General features: G+C 37.2%; 1 protein-coding gene across 1 annotated transcript in view; it reads right to left on the bottom strand.

The window, feature by feature from the left end:
- The window catches only part of FAM102A (family with sequence similarity 102 member A), a 770,447-nt gene that overhangs the window by 125,119 nt on the left and 625,328 nt on the right, over nt 1-20,000 (bottom strand). The window contains exons 5-6 of the mRNA XM_044058679.1: nt 7,584-7,630; nt 6,151-6,305 (exon numbers count right to left, since the gene is read on the bottom strand). Coding sequence (XP_043914614.1) covers nt 6,151-6,305; nt 7,584-7,630 — 202 coding nt within the window. The remainder of the gene's footprint in view (nt 1-6,150; nt 6,306-7,583; nt 7,631-20,000) is intronic.

Here is a 20,000-nt window from a genome sequence, read left to right as displayed (position 1 = left end):
TAGCCTACACTGCAACCAATGGGCAAAAGGCAAGAACTGACACTGGAGTGGATGCCAGTCTATCTCAGAACAGATTCAAACTCACATGTATATAAAGATAGTTTTAAGCATTGCCTGTTTACTCGTATGTCTTCAGGAAGTGGATGAAATCTGAGCCCATGGAGAAAATCCATGTAGACAGAGACAGAACATGCAAAGTCTACATAGACAGCACCACAGCTGGAAAATGAACAACAGAATCAAGGGTTATAAAGCAGCAAAACTACCCACCTGTCAAACACAAATAAATAAGGGCATAACATTCTCAATTTATCAGACCTACCGGGAAACATTTAAGCAAGACAAGTGAAGAAGCTGTCCAGAGAGCAGCCATGGCTGGCTCAGCTACATCCTGGTGCTGCTCCACCAAAGAAAAGGTCCGCAATCTGAACTATTAAATCTCAGGAGCCACCTAGGTCATGTTTCTGTACCCTCAGTTCCAAGTTGAGGACCAAAAAGGACTATTTTTTGCTTAGCAGAATTATGAAAGAAAAAAGAATACACAGAACAGAGAAAGTCAAACATAGTTTTACTTCTTTAAAGTTGTATTTTAAAAGGAGTAAGCCCCCTGGATAACCCCCAATGCAGAAGGAAAGCTCCTCACATTTCATGAACTTGTACATACAAACTGAGATCACTGTATGTTGAAGAAATGGGAATATTCCAAGTAACCGCAATCTTGGACTTAGTATAAGTAAATATGCATTATTGTCCATTCAATCTTGTTATTCTAGGACTCACACTAATGAAGCTATGAATTTCAAACAGTTACTGTCTCCTAGGACATGTGTTTCAGATGCACTGAACTAGCACATACAATGGTGGTTGGGTAAGCCTGTCAGTAATGAAGTCTTATGTCACAACACGAGTCTTCAAAGACAAGTGATGATGACGAAACCTAATAAAGAACTCCTGAGAAAGTCTGCACCGAGTCAAATTTCTGTTTTCAGTGAGGTTAATAATGCTCTGAAATGAGAGGCCTATGGGCCCTGGACATTTAATAAAATAGACTCACTTCAAATGGTGTTTGACAGAGATAAAAATCACCCACAAACTTAGAGAATCGCTTCTATCTAGCTGGGTACACCTGAGAAGTGAAGGCTTTTTTGCAGCCTCAACAACCTCTAAGACTTCAGCCTGAACATCCTGGTGCATAACAGGATCTAAGCATAAGCCAGGCCTAAATGTGGAGCTTGTTTTCACCCAAAATGAGGAGAGCACTTCTGCTTTGTACTTGAATGGACTCTCGTATTGCCAGAAACCTGAGAAGCTGCAACCTCTCCCTTCTCAGCTAAGAAAGTGTAACAAGAATAATTTTGGACTTTCTTTTCTGAATTTTACTAGCAAATATATAAAAGGAGGTAAGGTGGGAAAAGTGTACAAATATCCTCCATATCAGTGAACAGACAGAAGGCATCTGCTACCACTCTGCCCTTCCATGGGGTAGAACTACATTTTGTTGTACAATGAAAAGGACATTCTCCGTTGTGCTCCACTCCTAGAAGATCTTCATTAAATAGGCCTCCATTTTCCTCAGCACAAGGAGACAGCTGGGACTTGCAACTGAGGGAATCTCCTAGTGTTTTCTCTTTTAGTGTAATATGACTGGCTGTGAGGGTGATGACCAGACCAGCTTCTCCTCTCTGCAGGTAAGGTGAAACATTTAAACCGATTACCCAAAAAATGTAATAACATCTTTATTTCTCCCTCTCTCTGCCTTCCTTAACTGCTCCAGTGGATATGCCAGCAATCTGACACTACAAGTGAATACTTCTGTAAATGAGGGCACTTTTTGTACTCTTCCTGGAGGCATTGTTGAAATGAAAGTCCACCTTGCTTCCTGCAAATAACAATTCCCTATGGCTCACTCTTTCAATCTTCCCAAATAAACCTGATTTAGCTTCTGCCAAAAAGACTGCCTGCTTGTCTGCTTATTTATTTGATAACTTATTAAAAAGGCAGACACAGAATAAAGCATACATAGCATGAAATGCATATGTACAGACCCAGTACAAGGCAAAGTATACAAAGGGTATTTAATTATATCTAACATTTCACAACATCAAGTAGCAAACTGTAAAATTACCTTCTGGAAAAAAGTAAAGTGATAACGATTTATGATACACCTTCCAGCATCATTAACTTGTAGTTCAACAGAACACAGACATATAAACAAGATTGAGTCATTAAAACAGAAGGTACAGTCGACTCTGGGGAGCAGAGAGATGAGGTCATGACTGCAGCCCATATGACCTAGGTTTGACTCCTGGCCTGAGTTACAGAATGACCAATGACAGGTGAAAGGGGAATGCCTCTTCCAGTTGCAGGGTATAGGAACAAAAGTCCAGGTGGCGGTACTAGGGCTCAGGTAAGATCAGGCATTGTACTTTAAGGTAGACGCTCAGGAAATGGGCATGTCGCCATGTAGGTCGCAGCAGCTCCTTCTGGGTGCCACCACATGCCCATTTGCTGATGTAAGCCAACACATCTGGGGATGGCTGGAGTATAGATAAAAACACCAGCTGATTACTGGATGATGGCTGCAGCATCTCTACTCCACTCCCCAGTCATGGGAAAATTAACAACCCAATGGCTAGAAGATTCTCCCATCCAGCTAAGGGGGTTGCTTATCTGGTGCACAAGTCCACTATAGCATATGCAGTGACTTCAGCAAGAGTGAAGGCATTGGGAGTGCAACAGAGCTGAAGCCAGTGATACCTTGTTAAAGAAAAAAAATACAGCCATGCATCACAACCATTAGAAAGTTACAATCAAAAGGCTATATGAAACTACAAAGGCTCACATTGATTTAGATTCACGGAATTGAAGACCAATTAGATCGATCATTTGCCTTTTTGCTGCCCATATATGCCACAGTGTAAAGCATTCAAAGAGATTTGTGCAGATCATCCTCAGAAATAAAATAACAAAGCTAAAGGTCGTAGAATGAGAGCTTTTAGAAACCTTCAACATTTCTAGGGGACAGCACAAAAGAAATAGAGGGTTCATTTTTTTTTTAATTTCTCAATGGATATCAGGCCAGCTCCTACAGATCCCATGATTGAGACACTCTCTGAGACACAGTAACTGAAAAAGGCCAACAAAAAAATCTCAAGCTCCATGCAGTGGTGCATCCTTCATTTACAGCAAGGTGCACATGTGGGGCTAATTTCATAGTAAATTCTCCTTACACTGAAAAAAAATACAAGTGTCTTGTAATGCTAACAGTACTGAACCAGCATAAACCAGTGTGGATGTAGTACTAACAGCTACGATCCAAAATAACGTTTTATTAATGGGAAGAGAGACACCACTGCAGACGTCATCCAAGATTCCCTTTGGAATTTTTTTTTTCAAGAAGCAGATCACATGTTCGTCCAGTCTGAAAGTCTAACCCAATAAAGCACTTAGATGGTCTAAAGTTAATCTGCCTGACTAATGTAGCCATCAGAAGTAGAAATTTTTGTCAGCCTTGAACTACTTTGTTTTAGATGCCTGATAAAACTACCCCTGGTTTGAAGGCATTGAGCACAAACCGATTTGATGGAAAACAACTGTCCTCCTGGAATGAAAAAATATCTACACATACAAAGATGTTTGCCACCGGAATGCCTGAACAAAGGCAATGGGCCAAGTGACCTGCTTAGTGCACAACTTGGCCTTTTCCATTCTGTTACTGCAGACCTTTGACAAAAGTCTACAACAAAAACAGGACCTTGGTCAGAAAAATAATAATCTACACTGTATACGTGTGAGGAAACATCAGTTACTCTACATGAAATCTCTCTTAAACCAATGTGACACCAAAGCAGAGTAAGGGCACAGCAGGAGACTTTTAGGCTAGCCCTATAATAATCACAAGTTCAAATCCTGATGTTATTCCCATGGTTTGTTCATCTAAGTGCCAGTACATGGAAAAAGAACATCTATGTGTATTTTCATGTGCTAGCAGGCAGGTGAAGAAGTATGTCTTTCAGTATTTATCAAAGCAATCCAATCTACTCCATATCCACAAACAGCACCAGAATTACCTGTTCTAAAGACTTAACCTTGTCTGTGATATAAATAGGACCTGCTGGACAGACAGGTATGTATCCCACAGACTACTTCTCTGGAACAGGCTGCCCATCCATGTGAAGCAGAGTTTCTCCCTAACCCAATTCAAGTGAAACTTGGACAACTGGACGGGGGACAAAAAATTCATTCCTGGTTTGGTACTTATGTCTCTTATGTACACAGGCAACCTATAAATGGTTCATCTTCCAGGCCCCTGCTTGTAAATGTTTCATCTCCAAAGACCCTGCTTACACTTACCAAGGGTACGAGAACTTTCTCATCAATATATCTGTTTTGCACTTCATTGATAAAATATTGTTAAATTCACCAGACATTTGACTTGACTGATCATTCAGTTTTGACATAATACATTTGACTTGACTAACCATTCAATTTTGTCATAATTTATAAAAAAAAATAGCACCCTCAGCCTGATGTAAAATGTGGACATTTACGGACTCTTTCAGACTACCACATAAGAATAACTGAATGAATGAACAAATAAGAACTTTTGGAACTATCTTTTACCTAGAATCTTATAGCCACATTTCCTTCCAGGTGGGCCATCTTGATGGGACTCTCTCGATCCTTAAACCCTCCATAGCAGCTACCTCCTCCTGATGCATTTTGTGTATACTGATTTTATTTTTTCATCTTCATACGCTCACATTCTTCAGATGAATTCCCATGTAAAACCAGTTTGTATACTGACAACTTAGTGGCTTTTAAAACTGTTGGCTCCATCTGCCCTGTTCAATACTCTCTTCTTCAAACAAAGTAGCTAACTTTTAGAATCAAGAAATCCAAAGTTAAGCCAATAAATTCTCTAAGTCTTCTGACTGTTCTCCCCATCTCCATGAACCCTGTACCAGCTGAGTTCAAAGCTGGTTGGGGATTTTTTTTTTTGTTTATGTGACCTATTTGATATTTGAAGTTGTTTGACTACATTGTACTTAATATATATATATATATATATACATATATATATATAATGTATACATATATATATATATATATATATATATATATACATATATATATATAATGTATACATATATATATATATATATATATATATAATGTATACACACATACATATGTTCATGTGTGTGCGTGCTCATGTTTATATTATACATACACATTCACATTTTATTAATAAATATATATGTGTGTGTGTGAGTATGTATTTCTGGTATACAGTTTTAATTTAATTAATGACACTTGGTGCCTTTTTATAATACAAAATGGATAATTCATGGTGTAGACAGATGTTACTGATGAAGATGTGATGAGCATAGAAATCTATTTAACTATCTGTTGTTTATGGATTTGTTTGAGAAACATAAAACATTTATTTTAAATGTTATATATAAATGGCATCTGTTGGATTTACAACTTTTTTTTACTCCGGACCTGCTGCATTATTATTTTTTCATGTTTTTTTTGTTTGTTTTTGTGGCACGCACACACTATTGAGTCATCCTATAACAGTGCAGCATTCAATTGTTGAGTTCCAAATCAAACAATTTAAGGATTACACACAGCTATTCATAAACTTGGATTACTGATAAAGCTGATAACCACAAGCACAAAGGTTTTTCAAGTCAAGAGCACAGTAATATATGAACATTTTACAGTTTCTGAATGTGTAAGTTCCACTGCTGAGCAACTACCAGGAGTGGTGAGTAATAACATTACATTTAAGGATAATGCTACCACAGCCTCAGGTCACTGCCATAATTTATTCCACAAAAACCCTAGAAACTTTGGGTTCTGTTCTCATTCAAGTAACAAACTTCAGCAAGGCAAGTAAACAACAGTACAAGAATGGTTCAAATATATTCAGTAGGTAAACACAACTAAAAACAAATTTCAGCAAAGTATTTGATCTTCAGCACTTGAATGTCTCAGACCAAATCACTGACCAAACATTAACTGTATACTCCTCAAAAGGTCATTTATTTTCTCTCATCACCTCAGATACACAACAGAGTAGGAACAAACATCACACAACAAGCACTGCTCAAATTTCGAGAATGCAAAGGTTTTGCTTACCTGAGCTTAGAGGGGAAGGTCGACTTTTGATTGGACGGACTGTACCAATCCCTGTCTGTATAATGTTACTGCTGCCTGTGCCCTCCCCCTTACAGTCCAGCTGCAGGGAGACATCCTGGCCTGGGATGGATATAGTTTTAGCTGTAGATGGAGGCCTAAAACAGTGAAATCAAATTAAATAAATGCAAGTCAAGTTGGCTCATTAGGACAAAGGTTAAATTATATTATTTCTGAATCATCTCCCACATAATACCTCCTAAATGGATAAAAAAAAAACAATTTTATACATGCTGCATTTCAGTTTGCTATAGATTACAAAGGTGAGAAAAGGAATATCATGGTTTTAATTAGGTAATGGTTTGGTCTCTTTAAGCTCACCATTTGGATTCAAGATTCCCATTCAGCTAACATTATACTGTATACATACGGATATATAGGTGTTATCTGTACAGTACAGTTATTAGCTTTAAACTGCTACCTTTTATGCTTTTTTACCAAATCACTACAGTCAACAGGGCCTTTGCAGTTTTGATTAATATTAAAAGTAGCAAAGTACAACTGCACATAGGCAAAGCAAATTAACTTACAGAGCGTATACATCTTTGCAGAGTCAAGAATATCTGCCAAGCATTGAAATGGTGATAGAAAAGGCTGCCACATGATATGATCCTTACCAGGATACAGACAGCAGTAAACACAAGTTAGGTTATAGTTGTCTTAAGCTAAGAATGGCATTTTTCTTCACTACTATGTGCACTTCAGAGTGTTATTAGATGTTATGAGGATGATGACCATCTCAGAAACACATGGAATGGAGTCAAGGGCTGGTGAGATTGTTATTAGAAACCCACTCCTTTGGATTCATCACTACACAACAGCAGTCTGACTGTTGTTCTACTTACGGCATGAAAAACTGATAAAGCTGATAACCACAAGCACAACGTTTTATCAAGTTAAGAGAACAGTAATGTATAAACATTTTATAATTTCTGAATGAGATAGGTTCCACTGTAAGTACCTGTAGTAGATGTAATAACATTACATTTAGAGATGCTATCAGTCTCAGGTCAGTGACATAATTTATGTTAACAATCAGTTCCACAAAGAACAAAAAAGTATGGGTTCTATTCTGGTTAAAGTGACAAACTTCAGCAGGGCATCTGAAAAACAGCACAAGAACTATTCAAACATATTCAGCAGGTAAACACTACCAACAATAAACTTCTCAGCTTCAGCACATGAAGTCTCAGATGATACTGCAAGATGGATGTGTGCCCAGAGATGCTGACTCTTTTTTTGCTGAAATAGATTTATTGATTATATATATATATATATATATATATATATATATATATATTATATATATATATTACTGCAAACAGATGAAAGAAATCACAGACAATTCTGAAACAGAGTATACTGGAAATACTTACGTTTTGAAGCAAGGATCTCCGGACTGGAGGGTCATATCTATTGTAACCTTTTTAAAGATAAAGAAATAAAATGCTTAGGAACATGAAACATAGCATTATAAAACAAAGCAGTTCTCATTAATTATATATGAAACCTAAAGCATAATTTTGCTATCTGTTTTATTTTATTTCCTAATATCCAATAACTGTTAGAGCCATACACTCAAAAACACTAGTTTTAGGTGCAGCCTGTAAGAAATATATGTAGACAAGCAAAGGGATGCGGCACAGTATAAAAAAAAAAGTGCAAATAAAAACAAATAAGGTACCGAGCCTGCAAGAATAGGAAGCAAAGTATAATTTATTAAACAAAACAAAGGTACAGGTAAGCACTTTTGCGATCTGCTAATCGCTTCATCAGACACATTTTTTAAAAGACAACCAACATTTATACACTGCAGCAACCAAACCATGCTCGAAACCAATTAAGCAGTTCTTGAAAAGACATTAGTGCATCATATAAAACCTATGCAAAAAAGTCTAAAATGACTAAAGAAATGTGTTAGATAAATAATATATATAAAATATGCATAAAAGTGTGCACTTGTTAAAATTCCTGTTTATGTGTATATAAACAGCATCCACATTCAGTGTTTCAAAGGGCATGACTTAAAAAAGGCTTTAGTGTGAAAGCCCCATTTAAGCCTGGTAGTTTTTCAGCATTAAAAAGCAAAATCCATTTCTGTTCTGCCCCTTCAGTCCGATTAACCAATCACCACCTCTCATGCTAACATCTAGAACTTGTAAGACCATAAACCTGAAATTATGTTCAGAACCATAATAAATAACATATTGTGCTAGAGCATTTGTATCTTTCTTATTGTTAATGTCTCTATAATGCTCAAGTATTCTGTCTTTTAGACATCTGTTTGTCTTACCTATATAGAAAGCATGACACACGTGGCAGAAAACAAACTATGTTCATTGATCTACAATCTGCATAAAAGTCCAATTCTATTTTGAGCTCTAGAATAGGATGGACATAAACATGTGTAGAATAAATATACTTACAAGCAGAACATCTCCTGCATGAGAACGTGCCCAGTCTACTGGATTCAGCCCCAGCCATATATACTGTTGGGTGTTGTAACAAAGATGTTTCCTACGAGACTTATTATTTCTAAATGAGACACGTGGTGGTTCACCAATAACTTATTTTGGCCCATCTATGGTATGCAATATGCCCCAGTTCCATTTAATAATATCACAGTACCTGTTAATGTCACTGGAATATTGCAAAAAAAACCCTGAAAATATCAGTGTTCAGTATAGAAGTGTTAGCACTTGTGCTAACCACCCTCTCAGTGAAATAAGGCTTACATCTACCTGCCCTCTCATTCCAAGCATCAGATATACAAAAATCAATTTCAGCTTCTTTATAACCCCTACTAAGAAAGTCCTTCTTAAGGGATTCTAAAGCCAGCTGTAACTTTAAATCATTGTTGTGCAACTTCATCAAATGATAAACTTGGCCTTTAAGTACATCTCATGTAACATGGCTGGGGTTCATGCTGTTCTTATATAAATGTTTGTTATAGTTGGTTTTCTATATACACTCGTGGATACGCTTCTCAAATCCGCTTTGTTAAGTTTGACATCTAAATATTCAAAGTCATCAAATGAGTAGTTGTAAGTAAACCTAAGAAAACCAGTGGTAGTGTGCATATAAGCAATGAAGGACTTCAATTCATCCAAGGTACTATGCCATAACAAAAACAAATCATCCACAAAACTAACGTACCAAAGAATGTGTTCATAAAAAGCATTATTATGTAGGATGTTTGTAATCTCCCACTGTACTAAAGCCAGGTTGGCATAGCTATTTGCACAAGCAGTACCCATAGCCACGCCGACCTTCTGCAGGAAAAACTCTTTTTCAAAAACACAAACATTATTCTCCAGTACTATGTCCAAAGATGTACAGATGAGGTTCACCTTATTATCCGAAAAACACTTTTTCCTATTCAAAAAAACCTCTAATACTTTCGATGCCCCAGTCATTAGGAATAACTGTAAACAGAGACTCAGTGTCAAGCATAACAAACATATATTCATCTACAATGTTAACACACCTGGCATATAGTCTTTCTAGGAAAGATTTAGTGTCTGAGTATGGTGTCACACTCTTCAAGCAGGGGATGTAAAGTTTTCTCTACAAAAATAGATCACAGCTCCATGCACCACCCCTTCCCAGAAACTATGGGTCGCATGGTGGACAAGCTAAGTCCTTGTGAATCTTTGGGAGGCCATATGTAGTTGGAACTAGTGAATGGTCAACATTAAAATATTTAAAAAGTTCTTCATTGATTAGACCGGTCATCAATAAATCAAAAGCTAAAAATGAAAACTTTCTCTATCACACCATTCACAGTGTTACTAAAAATACATGCATAGGTGGTCACATCATAAAGTAGTTTCTTCATCTGTTCCACTTTCAAGTCTTTGTCTAATACTACTATACTACCACCTTTATCAGCGGGTCTAACTTCCACTGAATGCATCTCTTTTAACTCATTCAGTGCAGCAATGTCATCTTGTGTCAAATTACAGAAGTTAGTTTTAGTGTCTTTCTGAATTAATTCACGGAACTATGTCTCACATAGATCAATAAAAACTTGTACAGTAGGGTGCGGTACTGGAATAAAAGTACTTGGTTTCTTAAATAGATTTGTTTCAGGTAGGGTGCTGCCCTCAAACATCATCTTTAATATTAAAGACCTACCCAAAGATATAAGGTCTTTAAGCATTTCTGTCGGGTCTGCTCGTCTAGCCGGGATAAATGATAATCCCTTACTGAGTAAAGACAGCTGAGCTGCAATTAATTCAACTGAAGAAATATTAAACACCAAACCTGTGTTCAGAACAGACGTTTCTTCACGGTTTGCTGCGTGGTGTCCATACTCTGAAGTCTTTGTACTCTCCCTTTCCTGCCTGTGCTCTGTGATCTGTTTCTATAAGGCAGAGCTTTTGGTAGCGAAAACTGTGCTGGAGTGGTCTTTTCTGCTAAAAAATGGATGCCGCTAGTGCCTGGAACTGCATCCGATGTGAGTGGTGTCACACCCACTTCTGAATTATAAGTAGCTGCATTTGCAGAAGATTGTGGAGGCTGATAAGGCATTCCAGAAGTGGTGGGAGCATGAGTAGAAGAATTAGTAGCTTTGTTGTAACTGAGGAGGTTCCGCCAAATTCATATCTCGCGATGTTCCTGTTCTCGTTGATGTCAGAGATTCCAGTAATCTCTGGACATTATCTGATTGGTTCTGGTTGTAGATGATTGAATGTAGTGCTCTCCATTCATGTGGCTGTTTCTCTCAGCCAGGCTAAGATATTCTCATGTAGTCTATCTATTTTGTCACCAGTTATCCCTGATGAAAATTTAGTAGTGATGTCATCTTTTAAACTTAAAAATATCTCTATACAATTCCCTTTCTTGAGGCAAGAAAAAATCAATCAGCAAGTTCATATACTCTGTGCTGAATTTCAAATTCAATAACTGCCACCTTCTTAGTAATTCAGGAAAGGCATCACCATAACTAGACATATTGAGAACACAAAGTCCACTTGGTATTACTTTACATTTTAAGTAGGCTTCTAAGTGTAAACATTGTCACTGTAAATGTTTATACTTATAAAGTTTCTTTTCCAGTTCTCTAAAGTGATGCATGAAGTCAAGATGCTCATTACCTTCCTCTGGGTTAGGGATAGACTGTGTAGAAATTACAGCATTCAACAAAGGATTCTGACCAATGTTTAAGATGCGGTTAAGCCGGTTAACACCAATGTCCATATTAAGAGATTGTTTAGGCGTATATGGAAGTTCGATGTCCATGCTCTCAGCCATTTGCTCTTGTCCTGAATGAGAAAAGTAGGAACACCAACAAATATATGTACACAGGCGCACGATACGGCACAGTATCAAAAAACAAGTGCAGCTAAATACAAATAAGGTACCGAGCCTGCAAGGCTAGAAAACAAAGTATAATTTATTAAACAAAACAAAGATACTGGTAAGTGCTTTCATGATCTGCTAATTGCTTCATCAGACAAACTTGTTAAAAGACAATCAACATTTATACACTGCAGCAACCAAACCATGGTTGAAACCAATTAAGCAGTTCTTAAAAAGACATTAGTTCAGCATATATAATACCTATGCAAAAAAAAAGCAAAAAATTCCACTAAGAACCACAACTCTTAAACAATCACAAGATGGACAGTGACTGAGGCTACGGTCTATATTAGATCACCGAACACTTAGGTAAGCGGACGGTGATTAATCGACCCCATATAAGCAAAAGCTTACGAAACCGAACTGTCAGAACAGCGATTTTTTTCCAAGGGAAAAAACAGCTGTTCCAACAAAAAAAAAAAAAAAAAAAAAAGAAAGCACATAAAAACATGAGATTAAGTGGGGGGCTTTGCCCTTCCACCCCCCACCCCCCCACAGACCCCCTACTTAAATATACCAACTCTGAGACCGCACTACAGTGCCGAAAACGGCTAATTACCCAAGCGGCCAAGCAAATTCTTTCCCAGGGAAAGAATTTGTTTACATGCCGCTTTGATATTTTGCAGTTTCGGTTTTGTCAGTTCGACCAAGGCGCATTCAAAAACATGCGTCTTGGGTCTGCTGATAGGAACCCCTGAGGCTAACATTCAAAGTGCAGATGGACATATAAAAGTAATCTCAAAATAGCACAGCAAACAAAATTTATTAAGCGCTTTCGTCTTGGACCATTCCAAGACTTCATCAGAATAACATAACATAATTCACAGCTTAAATGGAATGTCTAATTAATTAATCAATTAGATAATTGCTTAATCTTCTTTAAAAAGCAAATACACAGATAAAATAAGAAGTATTGTAATATAAAACATACTTTTGTAAATAAACAACAAGTATTTTATAAATATTATCTATTCAATGCTCTAAGTTTTAAAACAGGCAATATAGAAAGAGTTTCATTTACACCTGGTTCAACCACTGAATTTCGCAACAGTTGCCATTTCAATTCACATAGATCAAGGTTATCCTTCTTGTGATTGTATATATAAAACCTATACAAAGTCTAAAATATCTAAAAAATGTGTTAGATAAATAATATATAAAAAATACATAAAATATGCATAAAAGTATGTGATGACACTTGTTAAAATTCCTGTTAATGTATATATGAACAACATCCACATTCAGTGTTTCAAAGAGCGTGACTTCAAAAAAGGCTTTAGTATGAAAGCCCCATTTAAGCCTGGTGGTTTTTCAGCATTAAAAAGCAAAATCCATTTCTGTTCTGCCCCTTCAGTCTGATTAACCAAATCACCACCTCTCATGCTAAGATCTAGAAAAACAACTTCATAAGACAATACACACAGTGAATAATTCAGAGACCAGTTGTGCAATGGTCAAATGCGTGACAATGCTTAACTCACAGAAGTGCTTCTACTTTTAAATTTGCTAAGTCCACAAGATGGTCTTGGTGGTGATATGGCTGATTTGGTAGTATGAGCCCTTCTCCACTCACCCAAGAAAAGACAAAATGGTCATCAAACACTCATTCCTCTTAACTAACAATCTTGCATTTATCCAATTAAATTAACTTAGGTAGCGGGTACTGAAGAAAGTAAAATCTACTTTTGTGCTACTGCCTTAATAACTTAACTTGTTCAGCACAAACTGTACACAAGTTTCAAAATCTTTACATTGTACCGTTTCTGTAGTGATCATTTATTTTAAAACCATTTGTAATTTTCTAGGGCAAGTAATGCCCTAAAATGGTCACCACTGTAGATCAGCAAAGGGCATCAAAACAAACATACAAACAAACAAATAAATAATCACCTGTTTTGTTTTTTTTTTAAAATCTGTTCTAATTGAAAAGGTCCAGAATGAGACTACAGTGGTCTCCTCTTTAGGCACTAAAAAGGATCTGGAGTGGATTTATTTTAGATTTGTTAATCGGGTAGATGGATTTATCCATGGACCCAATTCAGCCACAAGCCATGCCATACAAAAAGGATAAACAAAAATACACAAACAAGGAAAAAATACAACAAATATACCAAAATGATTCCACTTTGTAACGTGTAAGACACATAAAACTTGAAACAATGTATGATGGCTATAAAGAGAATAACAAAATAACAGTGACCTGCCAAAGCCCCCAATAAGCGAAAAAGAAAAAAAAAATAGAAAAATAAAAATAAAATCATTGCTTCCACATGAAACAAGCCCCTTGCACCCTGCCCTCTTCTGGGGGCTTCACCACCCCCTTACATATTTTATTTATTATTATTTGTGTTTTGTTAACCGGGTTAGTCCATTGGGCAGGTGGCCCATTTTCAGTGGAGACCCAAGGAGAAAAGCTCCACACAAAGAACAAAATAACAGAGTTTACATAGCAGTAATGAGCACTTGTGTACATACTTCCATACATTCATGCCATGTAGGAAACAAGAGTACAGAGCAACAAATATACATAAAATAATGAAAATTAACAATTCATACAGATTCAGCAGTGACAATAGCTAAGAATTACAAAAATAAAAATGTGAATTTACAATATGTCATCAGAAAAAAGACCTTAAAATATCATTAGTAATTAAACCAGGTTGGTAGAGAGGAAGAAAAAATATTAAATATCAGGGTGAGGAGTAAAATTTAGAGAGTAGAGGGAGTAAAATAATGCAGTTGAGAGAAGGGAGTGGGAAAAAGTAGTAAAGTAAGAAAAAAATGTAATTTAGGTAGAAGCATTGCTCAGCAGCACAGCTGACATAAACAGACAGCAACTCTGCTCTTACAAAACTGTGGAAAAAACTGCAAACTCTGGGGTGAAAAATGTTTGTTTTCTCAATTTGCAGCATTTTGATGCACATAGACACATATCTGAATTGCATGGGCAGTTCTACAAAACAAAAATATACATCAATCTGACCCCATTTCTCAAAAAAAAAAAACCTCAAAGCCAGCTAACACCAAACATAAAACACTGATTACTCACAAAGAAAAAAATCATGTAAAAAAAGCCCCACATTTTGGTGGAAGTACAGCAGCACAAGGTAAAACTACGACTGGCAAAAGTGCACCTGATGTGCTGCCTTCTGGAATACGCCAATCCTCCTCGTGGCTTAGATAAAAGTAGTACCAGATCTTCATTCAACTGTACCTGACCTGGAAGGGATAAAGGTGTGGGCCACAGGATGGCCATTAAGGAAATTCTGTGCAGTAGTCCCTGGAGATGATGTCTCTGATTCAGAAGTTAGGTATTACCAGTGCTAAGGTTGGAATGGAGAGGGAGAGAAAAAGGGACAAGCTAGCAGACATTACAGTGATAACAGAGTGACTGCACTGCCACCAAATAAGACAGTATTAAGCACCACTCCCTATGATTTGACAATCAGATAACAAATGTGACATCAAGATGACTGGCAACCGTGAGGGTTGAATCCCAAGGGTGAAGTAAAGGCAGCACTGTACACACAAGTCTATTTCAATAAATAATCCACAAAATACAAGCTGACCCCAACAGCATACACAGAATATGCACTGCTGTCCTAGGTATGGACTTCCAGAATCCAAACCTAGACTGGACTGTACATAGGCCACTTACATCTTTGACCAAGGAATCCCAGGCCCCTGTCTTAAAGTTCTCTCTGAGAATCAATGTCTATCAGTGCCTCTTAATTCATGGTAACTGCCATTCACACAAAGTACACAAAGTATTATCTTCACTCACACACACACACACACACTTTTACTTCTTTTGGATGACTGGCAGAATTCTTCAGCTTCCGACAGACATCTTTCTGCCATGGCAGTAATGCCACTTCCCTGGATTAAGGCTAGAGACACTCTAATTACCGGTTACTCAAAATCAAGCCCAATATAAATCCATCTATCCATCCATCTATCCATCCTCAACCCTTTTTTCCTCATTTATACATTTCATATATTTCACTGGTAGAGTTAGGTCTTAACAGTCTAAAATGAGATGTGTCATATAGCTTGCAAGCCTCAAGAATAAATAATAAAGAAAATAATACAAATGCAGAATAAAATATACATGGGTTAGCACACAGAGAAATAAAACAACATGCAATAAAACAGACAGGATTCATACAGACCAGATACCATACGCTCATTGGCTATTGATTACTGAAGAAATATTAGCCTTAGGTGTTATAAATTAATAATTATTACTCACAGATAGGTCCACACAAACAAGACATCATCAACATCTAGCATCATCTTTGGCATAGCACTGTATACACAGATATATAAATGTGTTTTTCCTAGCAGCCAGTGGTCATCACATGGCAACACTTTTCTGACAATGTATGTAAAGAAAGTAATAAAACTAGTTTTACTTGTCATGGTCACAACAGACTTGCCAGTATGCATCCAGTTATGTTTCCTTCCCTTTGAATCCACTCCAGTGTCTTCATAACATGCAATCCATTATGTTTATCTGCCATTTTAGCAATTACATCCCACCAGAAGGAGACTTCCTGGTCTTTCATCTTTGTTTGCTACATTAACGAGAGCAAACAGCAAGATTGGTTTCCAGCACACTTCAAAAGACATTCCCTGATCCTTGATAAAACAAATCCCTTTAGCCCTAAGACGATCACTCTCATTGCAAATGAACAGGAGAGAAAAAAATTACATTTTTACATTACACATTCCGCTCATAAGTTCTTAGGTACTCCACTAGGCGATTTATCAGCGATGATCTTAGAAAGACTAGCCTTACATTCGCATGGTAGTTTTTAAACTTTACATTTTGCATACAAATAACCCAGACAGAGAACTCAATTCCCTGGAGCCTGGCATTACCCTTGGCTTTGTAAATTTTTTTTTTTTTTTTTTTTTTTAATATGGCATTATTCCTGGCTTCACAGTTGCTTTGAAGTGATTCCTCAAAATTGTACTACTACTCTGTTGGTCTACAGGACCATGAGTAGCCTAGTCACCACACTTCATTTCATAGGTACCCATTGACATGACTAATTTGTACCTGGTTTCTGGCTTGAGGGACCAAACCCAGGGTGGCTTTACAACTGCCCATCCAGTTTTCCAGGTTACAATTAAAGACGGTGTCTGACTTAAGAAGGCATTCCTATATCCTCAAGGAAGGGCTGCATCTTGGGCCTAGCACAGGACCTCTTCATCACTGCAGAGATGGATGCTCATAAGTATCCCACAGTTTCCCTTTCTATGCTCTTTTTAACCTGTAACAATTGTTTACTTCTGAGAGGAATTTGACAGGAATGAAGCTATCTCACAGGATGGTGATCATTTAAGAAGAGTTGGACAGCTCTCAGCTTTCTAATAACTGTTTTCTTACTAAAGACAGAAGTCGACTCCAAGGTAGAACAGGCCATTTAAATGAAAGTTCTTAGCAGAAATATGGGTAATATGAAAGCATTTACTACTAATGGCGACTGGCAATGATACATTATTAGCAAGAGGGCTTTTCTAAATTGAAACAGCTTTACTAATATCACATATTACATACTGACATGAGTCACAAAACATTGCTACAATGGGGTTAGGCCAGACACAGGGGTAGGATGTCTCCCTGTTGTAAAATGAAGTAGTAGTCCACAAAAAGAAAAAAACAGAAAATCTGACAGGCCGAAAAAAAAAAAAAAACAAAGTTGATAGACTGGACTGCTGAGGATAAGGAAGAAATTATATATTGTTACTATTATGCAAGAAACCCATAATTTCCAGGCAGACGATATTCAAAAACTTAAGACAGAAATTAGATGAAAGAAACATATTAGCACAGTACTTGCACAAGAAAAACTGTCAAAAGCTTCAAATGCAAGCTTATGTTCAATAATACAACAGCTCCATAAAAACATTATACAGACCAAGAAACCTTGGGCTGTTTGGAAGAAGAAGTGACCGAGGAAGTGCGAAAATATAAAGAAAAAAACTAGAGATTTTTGAAAGGTATAAAAAAGAAACATGGACATGGGAAAGAGAGAGATCTGACATGGTGCAATATTTGTAAAACAGAACTGGAAAGATTCACACATCTTGTTACTGGGTGTGATACACTAAAGGCAAAGGGCCTATACACTGAAAAGTATAACAATGTTGCAAGACTACTGTATTAGGGATTGTGCAAGCATTACAAAATTGAAGCAGCTAGGAAACAGTGGAAAGATGAGCCACAAAGCATTATAGAGAATGATAAAGATATCACATGGGATCATCCATTGCCAACAGTTCAAAAAATAGATGCCAGAAAACCAGATACAGTAGTCCATAAAAAGAAGACAAAATAGCACTGATCATTGAAACTGTTGTAACCAGTGATTACAGTGTTTTACATACAGAGACATACAGAGATACTACTACTTCTTTCGGCTTTTCGCGGTTAGGGGTCGCCACAGTGGATCACCTGTCCGCTCATAATTGGCAGTGGAGTTTTACAGTGTCGAGTTGCCAGCCCGGCGCCCAACCTTCCACAGAAGGCACACACACACACATACTCACACCTATGGCCAATTTAGAGTGTTCAGTCCACCTGCAGCATGTCTTTGAGATGTGGGAGGAAACCAGAGCACCCGGAGGAAACCCACGCGACCACAGGGAGGACATGCAGACTCCGCACAGAAGGCACCCCAGATCGAACCGGAGAACCTCTTGCTGTGAGGCGACAATGCTAACCACTGCACCACCATGGCCGCCCTTTTACATACAGAGATACAATGTCATAAAAATCAGGATCTGTAGGCAGAGACAATAGCAGTGTGGAAGAAGATACCTAGACAGTTCCAAAAGTGGTAGGAGCAATGGGTCTCATAGCAAAGAATTTACAGTTGTATTTAGATATGTTACGGATATATGCAACTAAGTATGAATTGGAGAAGGAGCCAATTCTGGGCAGACTGTGGCTGCTGCAAAGAGCATTTTTGGCTAACAATATTAATTTCATGAACGTTAATCATACTTTGATCTAAGAATGGGGTACATTCCCATCACGGTATTAGAAACCCAAAAAGACTTGGAGAAAATATATATAGCCGTGATATGAAAACACATTCAATTACAAAAGACAAAACAAACCATTACAAAGATCTTGTTTCCCTCTCAAACATTATACACATATAATTACTTTCTAAACCATTACTATTCAATTTAACATTACACAGATCGCTTAAGTCCTGCCATCCTTGAAATATCACTCATCCTCCTGAATAGTACTCTGTACGTAGCATTCCCATAGATTTGGTTTATATCTATGTAATTTTCCGCTTCATTTTTCTAAGGTTCCCACCTATGTCCTTCATAACATACTGTTATAGTTGGTTTGGTTTCTGATTTCCATTTTCTACTGTATTTTTTTTCAGCCAACAATGTTAAACTTAGTAGGTCCTTACTATGGCTAGGCAATTCATTTTCTATATTTCAGCTGAAAATAATTATTTCCTTACTTAAAATAATTTGCTCCCCCAATATTTTTGACAAAATATCGCATAGGGAATTTCTAAAATCTACCATCTGGTTACCTTCCCAAAAAGCATGTAACTGGATACCCCCACTCTTTCCCATTTGCTTTCCTCGTGTGGAAAAATTCATTGGAATCTACTTGGGGTATAAAATACCACTGCAAAGACTTTCAAAATGCTAAACCCTATAGATTTAACGGTGTACTTGACAGCCATACAAGTACATTCTCATTCTTGCTTTTTATATTGCCTTTCCTTTCTCATTTCTCAGTGTTTTCTAACATCTTCAAATTAGTTCTTATAGTTGATGTCCATTATTTTATATGCCCTACTAATTAGCCCATGTTTTTACCACAGCTTCTGTTCTAGACTCAACTATAAAAACTCAACCAGAGCTGGTATTTCTTTTAACATCCCCTTTCCCTTTCTCTATGTCTATATTTTATCAGTCCCTGTTAAGGAAGGTAGTATCCAACCTGCAGTCCACGCTGATGCTTGGCCTCACCCCACTGTAAGACTTTTCCCTTCCTAATCATTTGCACTCAGAAAGTTGGTTCCTTTGTTAATTTTCTCTAATAAATTCCAGCTTCTTCTTGCCTATTTTCTATTATCCTACTTGCAAGCCATCTCTACTGGTTAAATCTCCTCTATCCATTCACAAGTTCACTTAGTTCTCAAAACAGTTTCTGCTACTTTGTAAGTATAATATTCTGTGTGGATGTTACTGTTCTCCTTAAGTGCCTGCATTAGAAATCCTACTCTCTCCTTAATTTGATTTGTAGTCTTCTGCCTATGTTATGCAAATGAACCTTAACTGTGTAGCTCTAAAGTGTCCCTTTAAATCTGATAATCCTAAACCACCTCGTTTTGTGGGGAGAAACATCTTATCCCACTAATCTTGCCCTCTTTTCTTCA

Source organism: Protopterus annectens, chromosome 16.part0 (assembly GCF_019279795.1).
Source record: "Protopterus annectens isolate FY-2018-M chromosome 16.part0, PAN1.0, whole genome shotgun sequence".
NCBI classification, from domain to species: Eukaryota; Metazoa; Chordata; order Ceratodontiformes; family Protopteridae; genus Protopterus; species Protopterus annectens.
The sequence above is the reverse complement of the archived record's forward strand: the minus strand, read 5'-3'. Positions and strand labels throughout refer to the sequence as shown.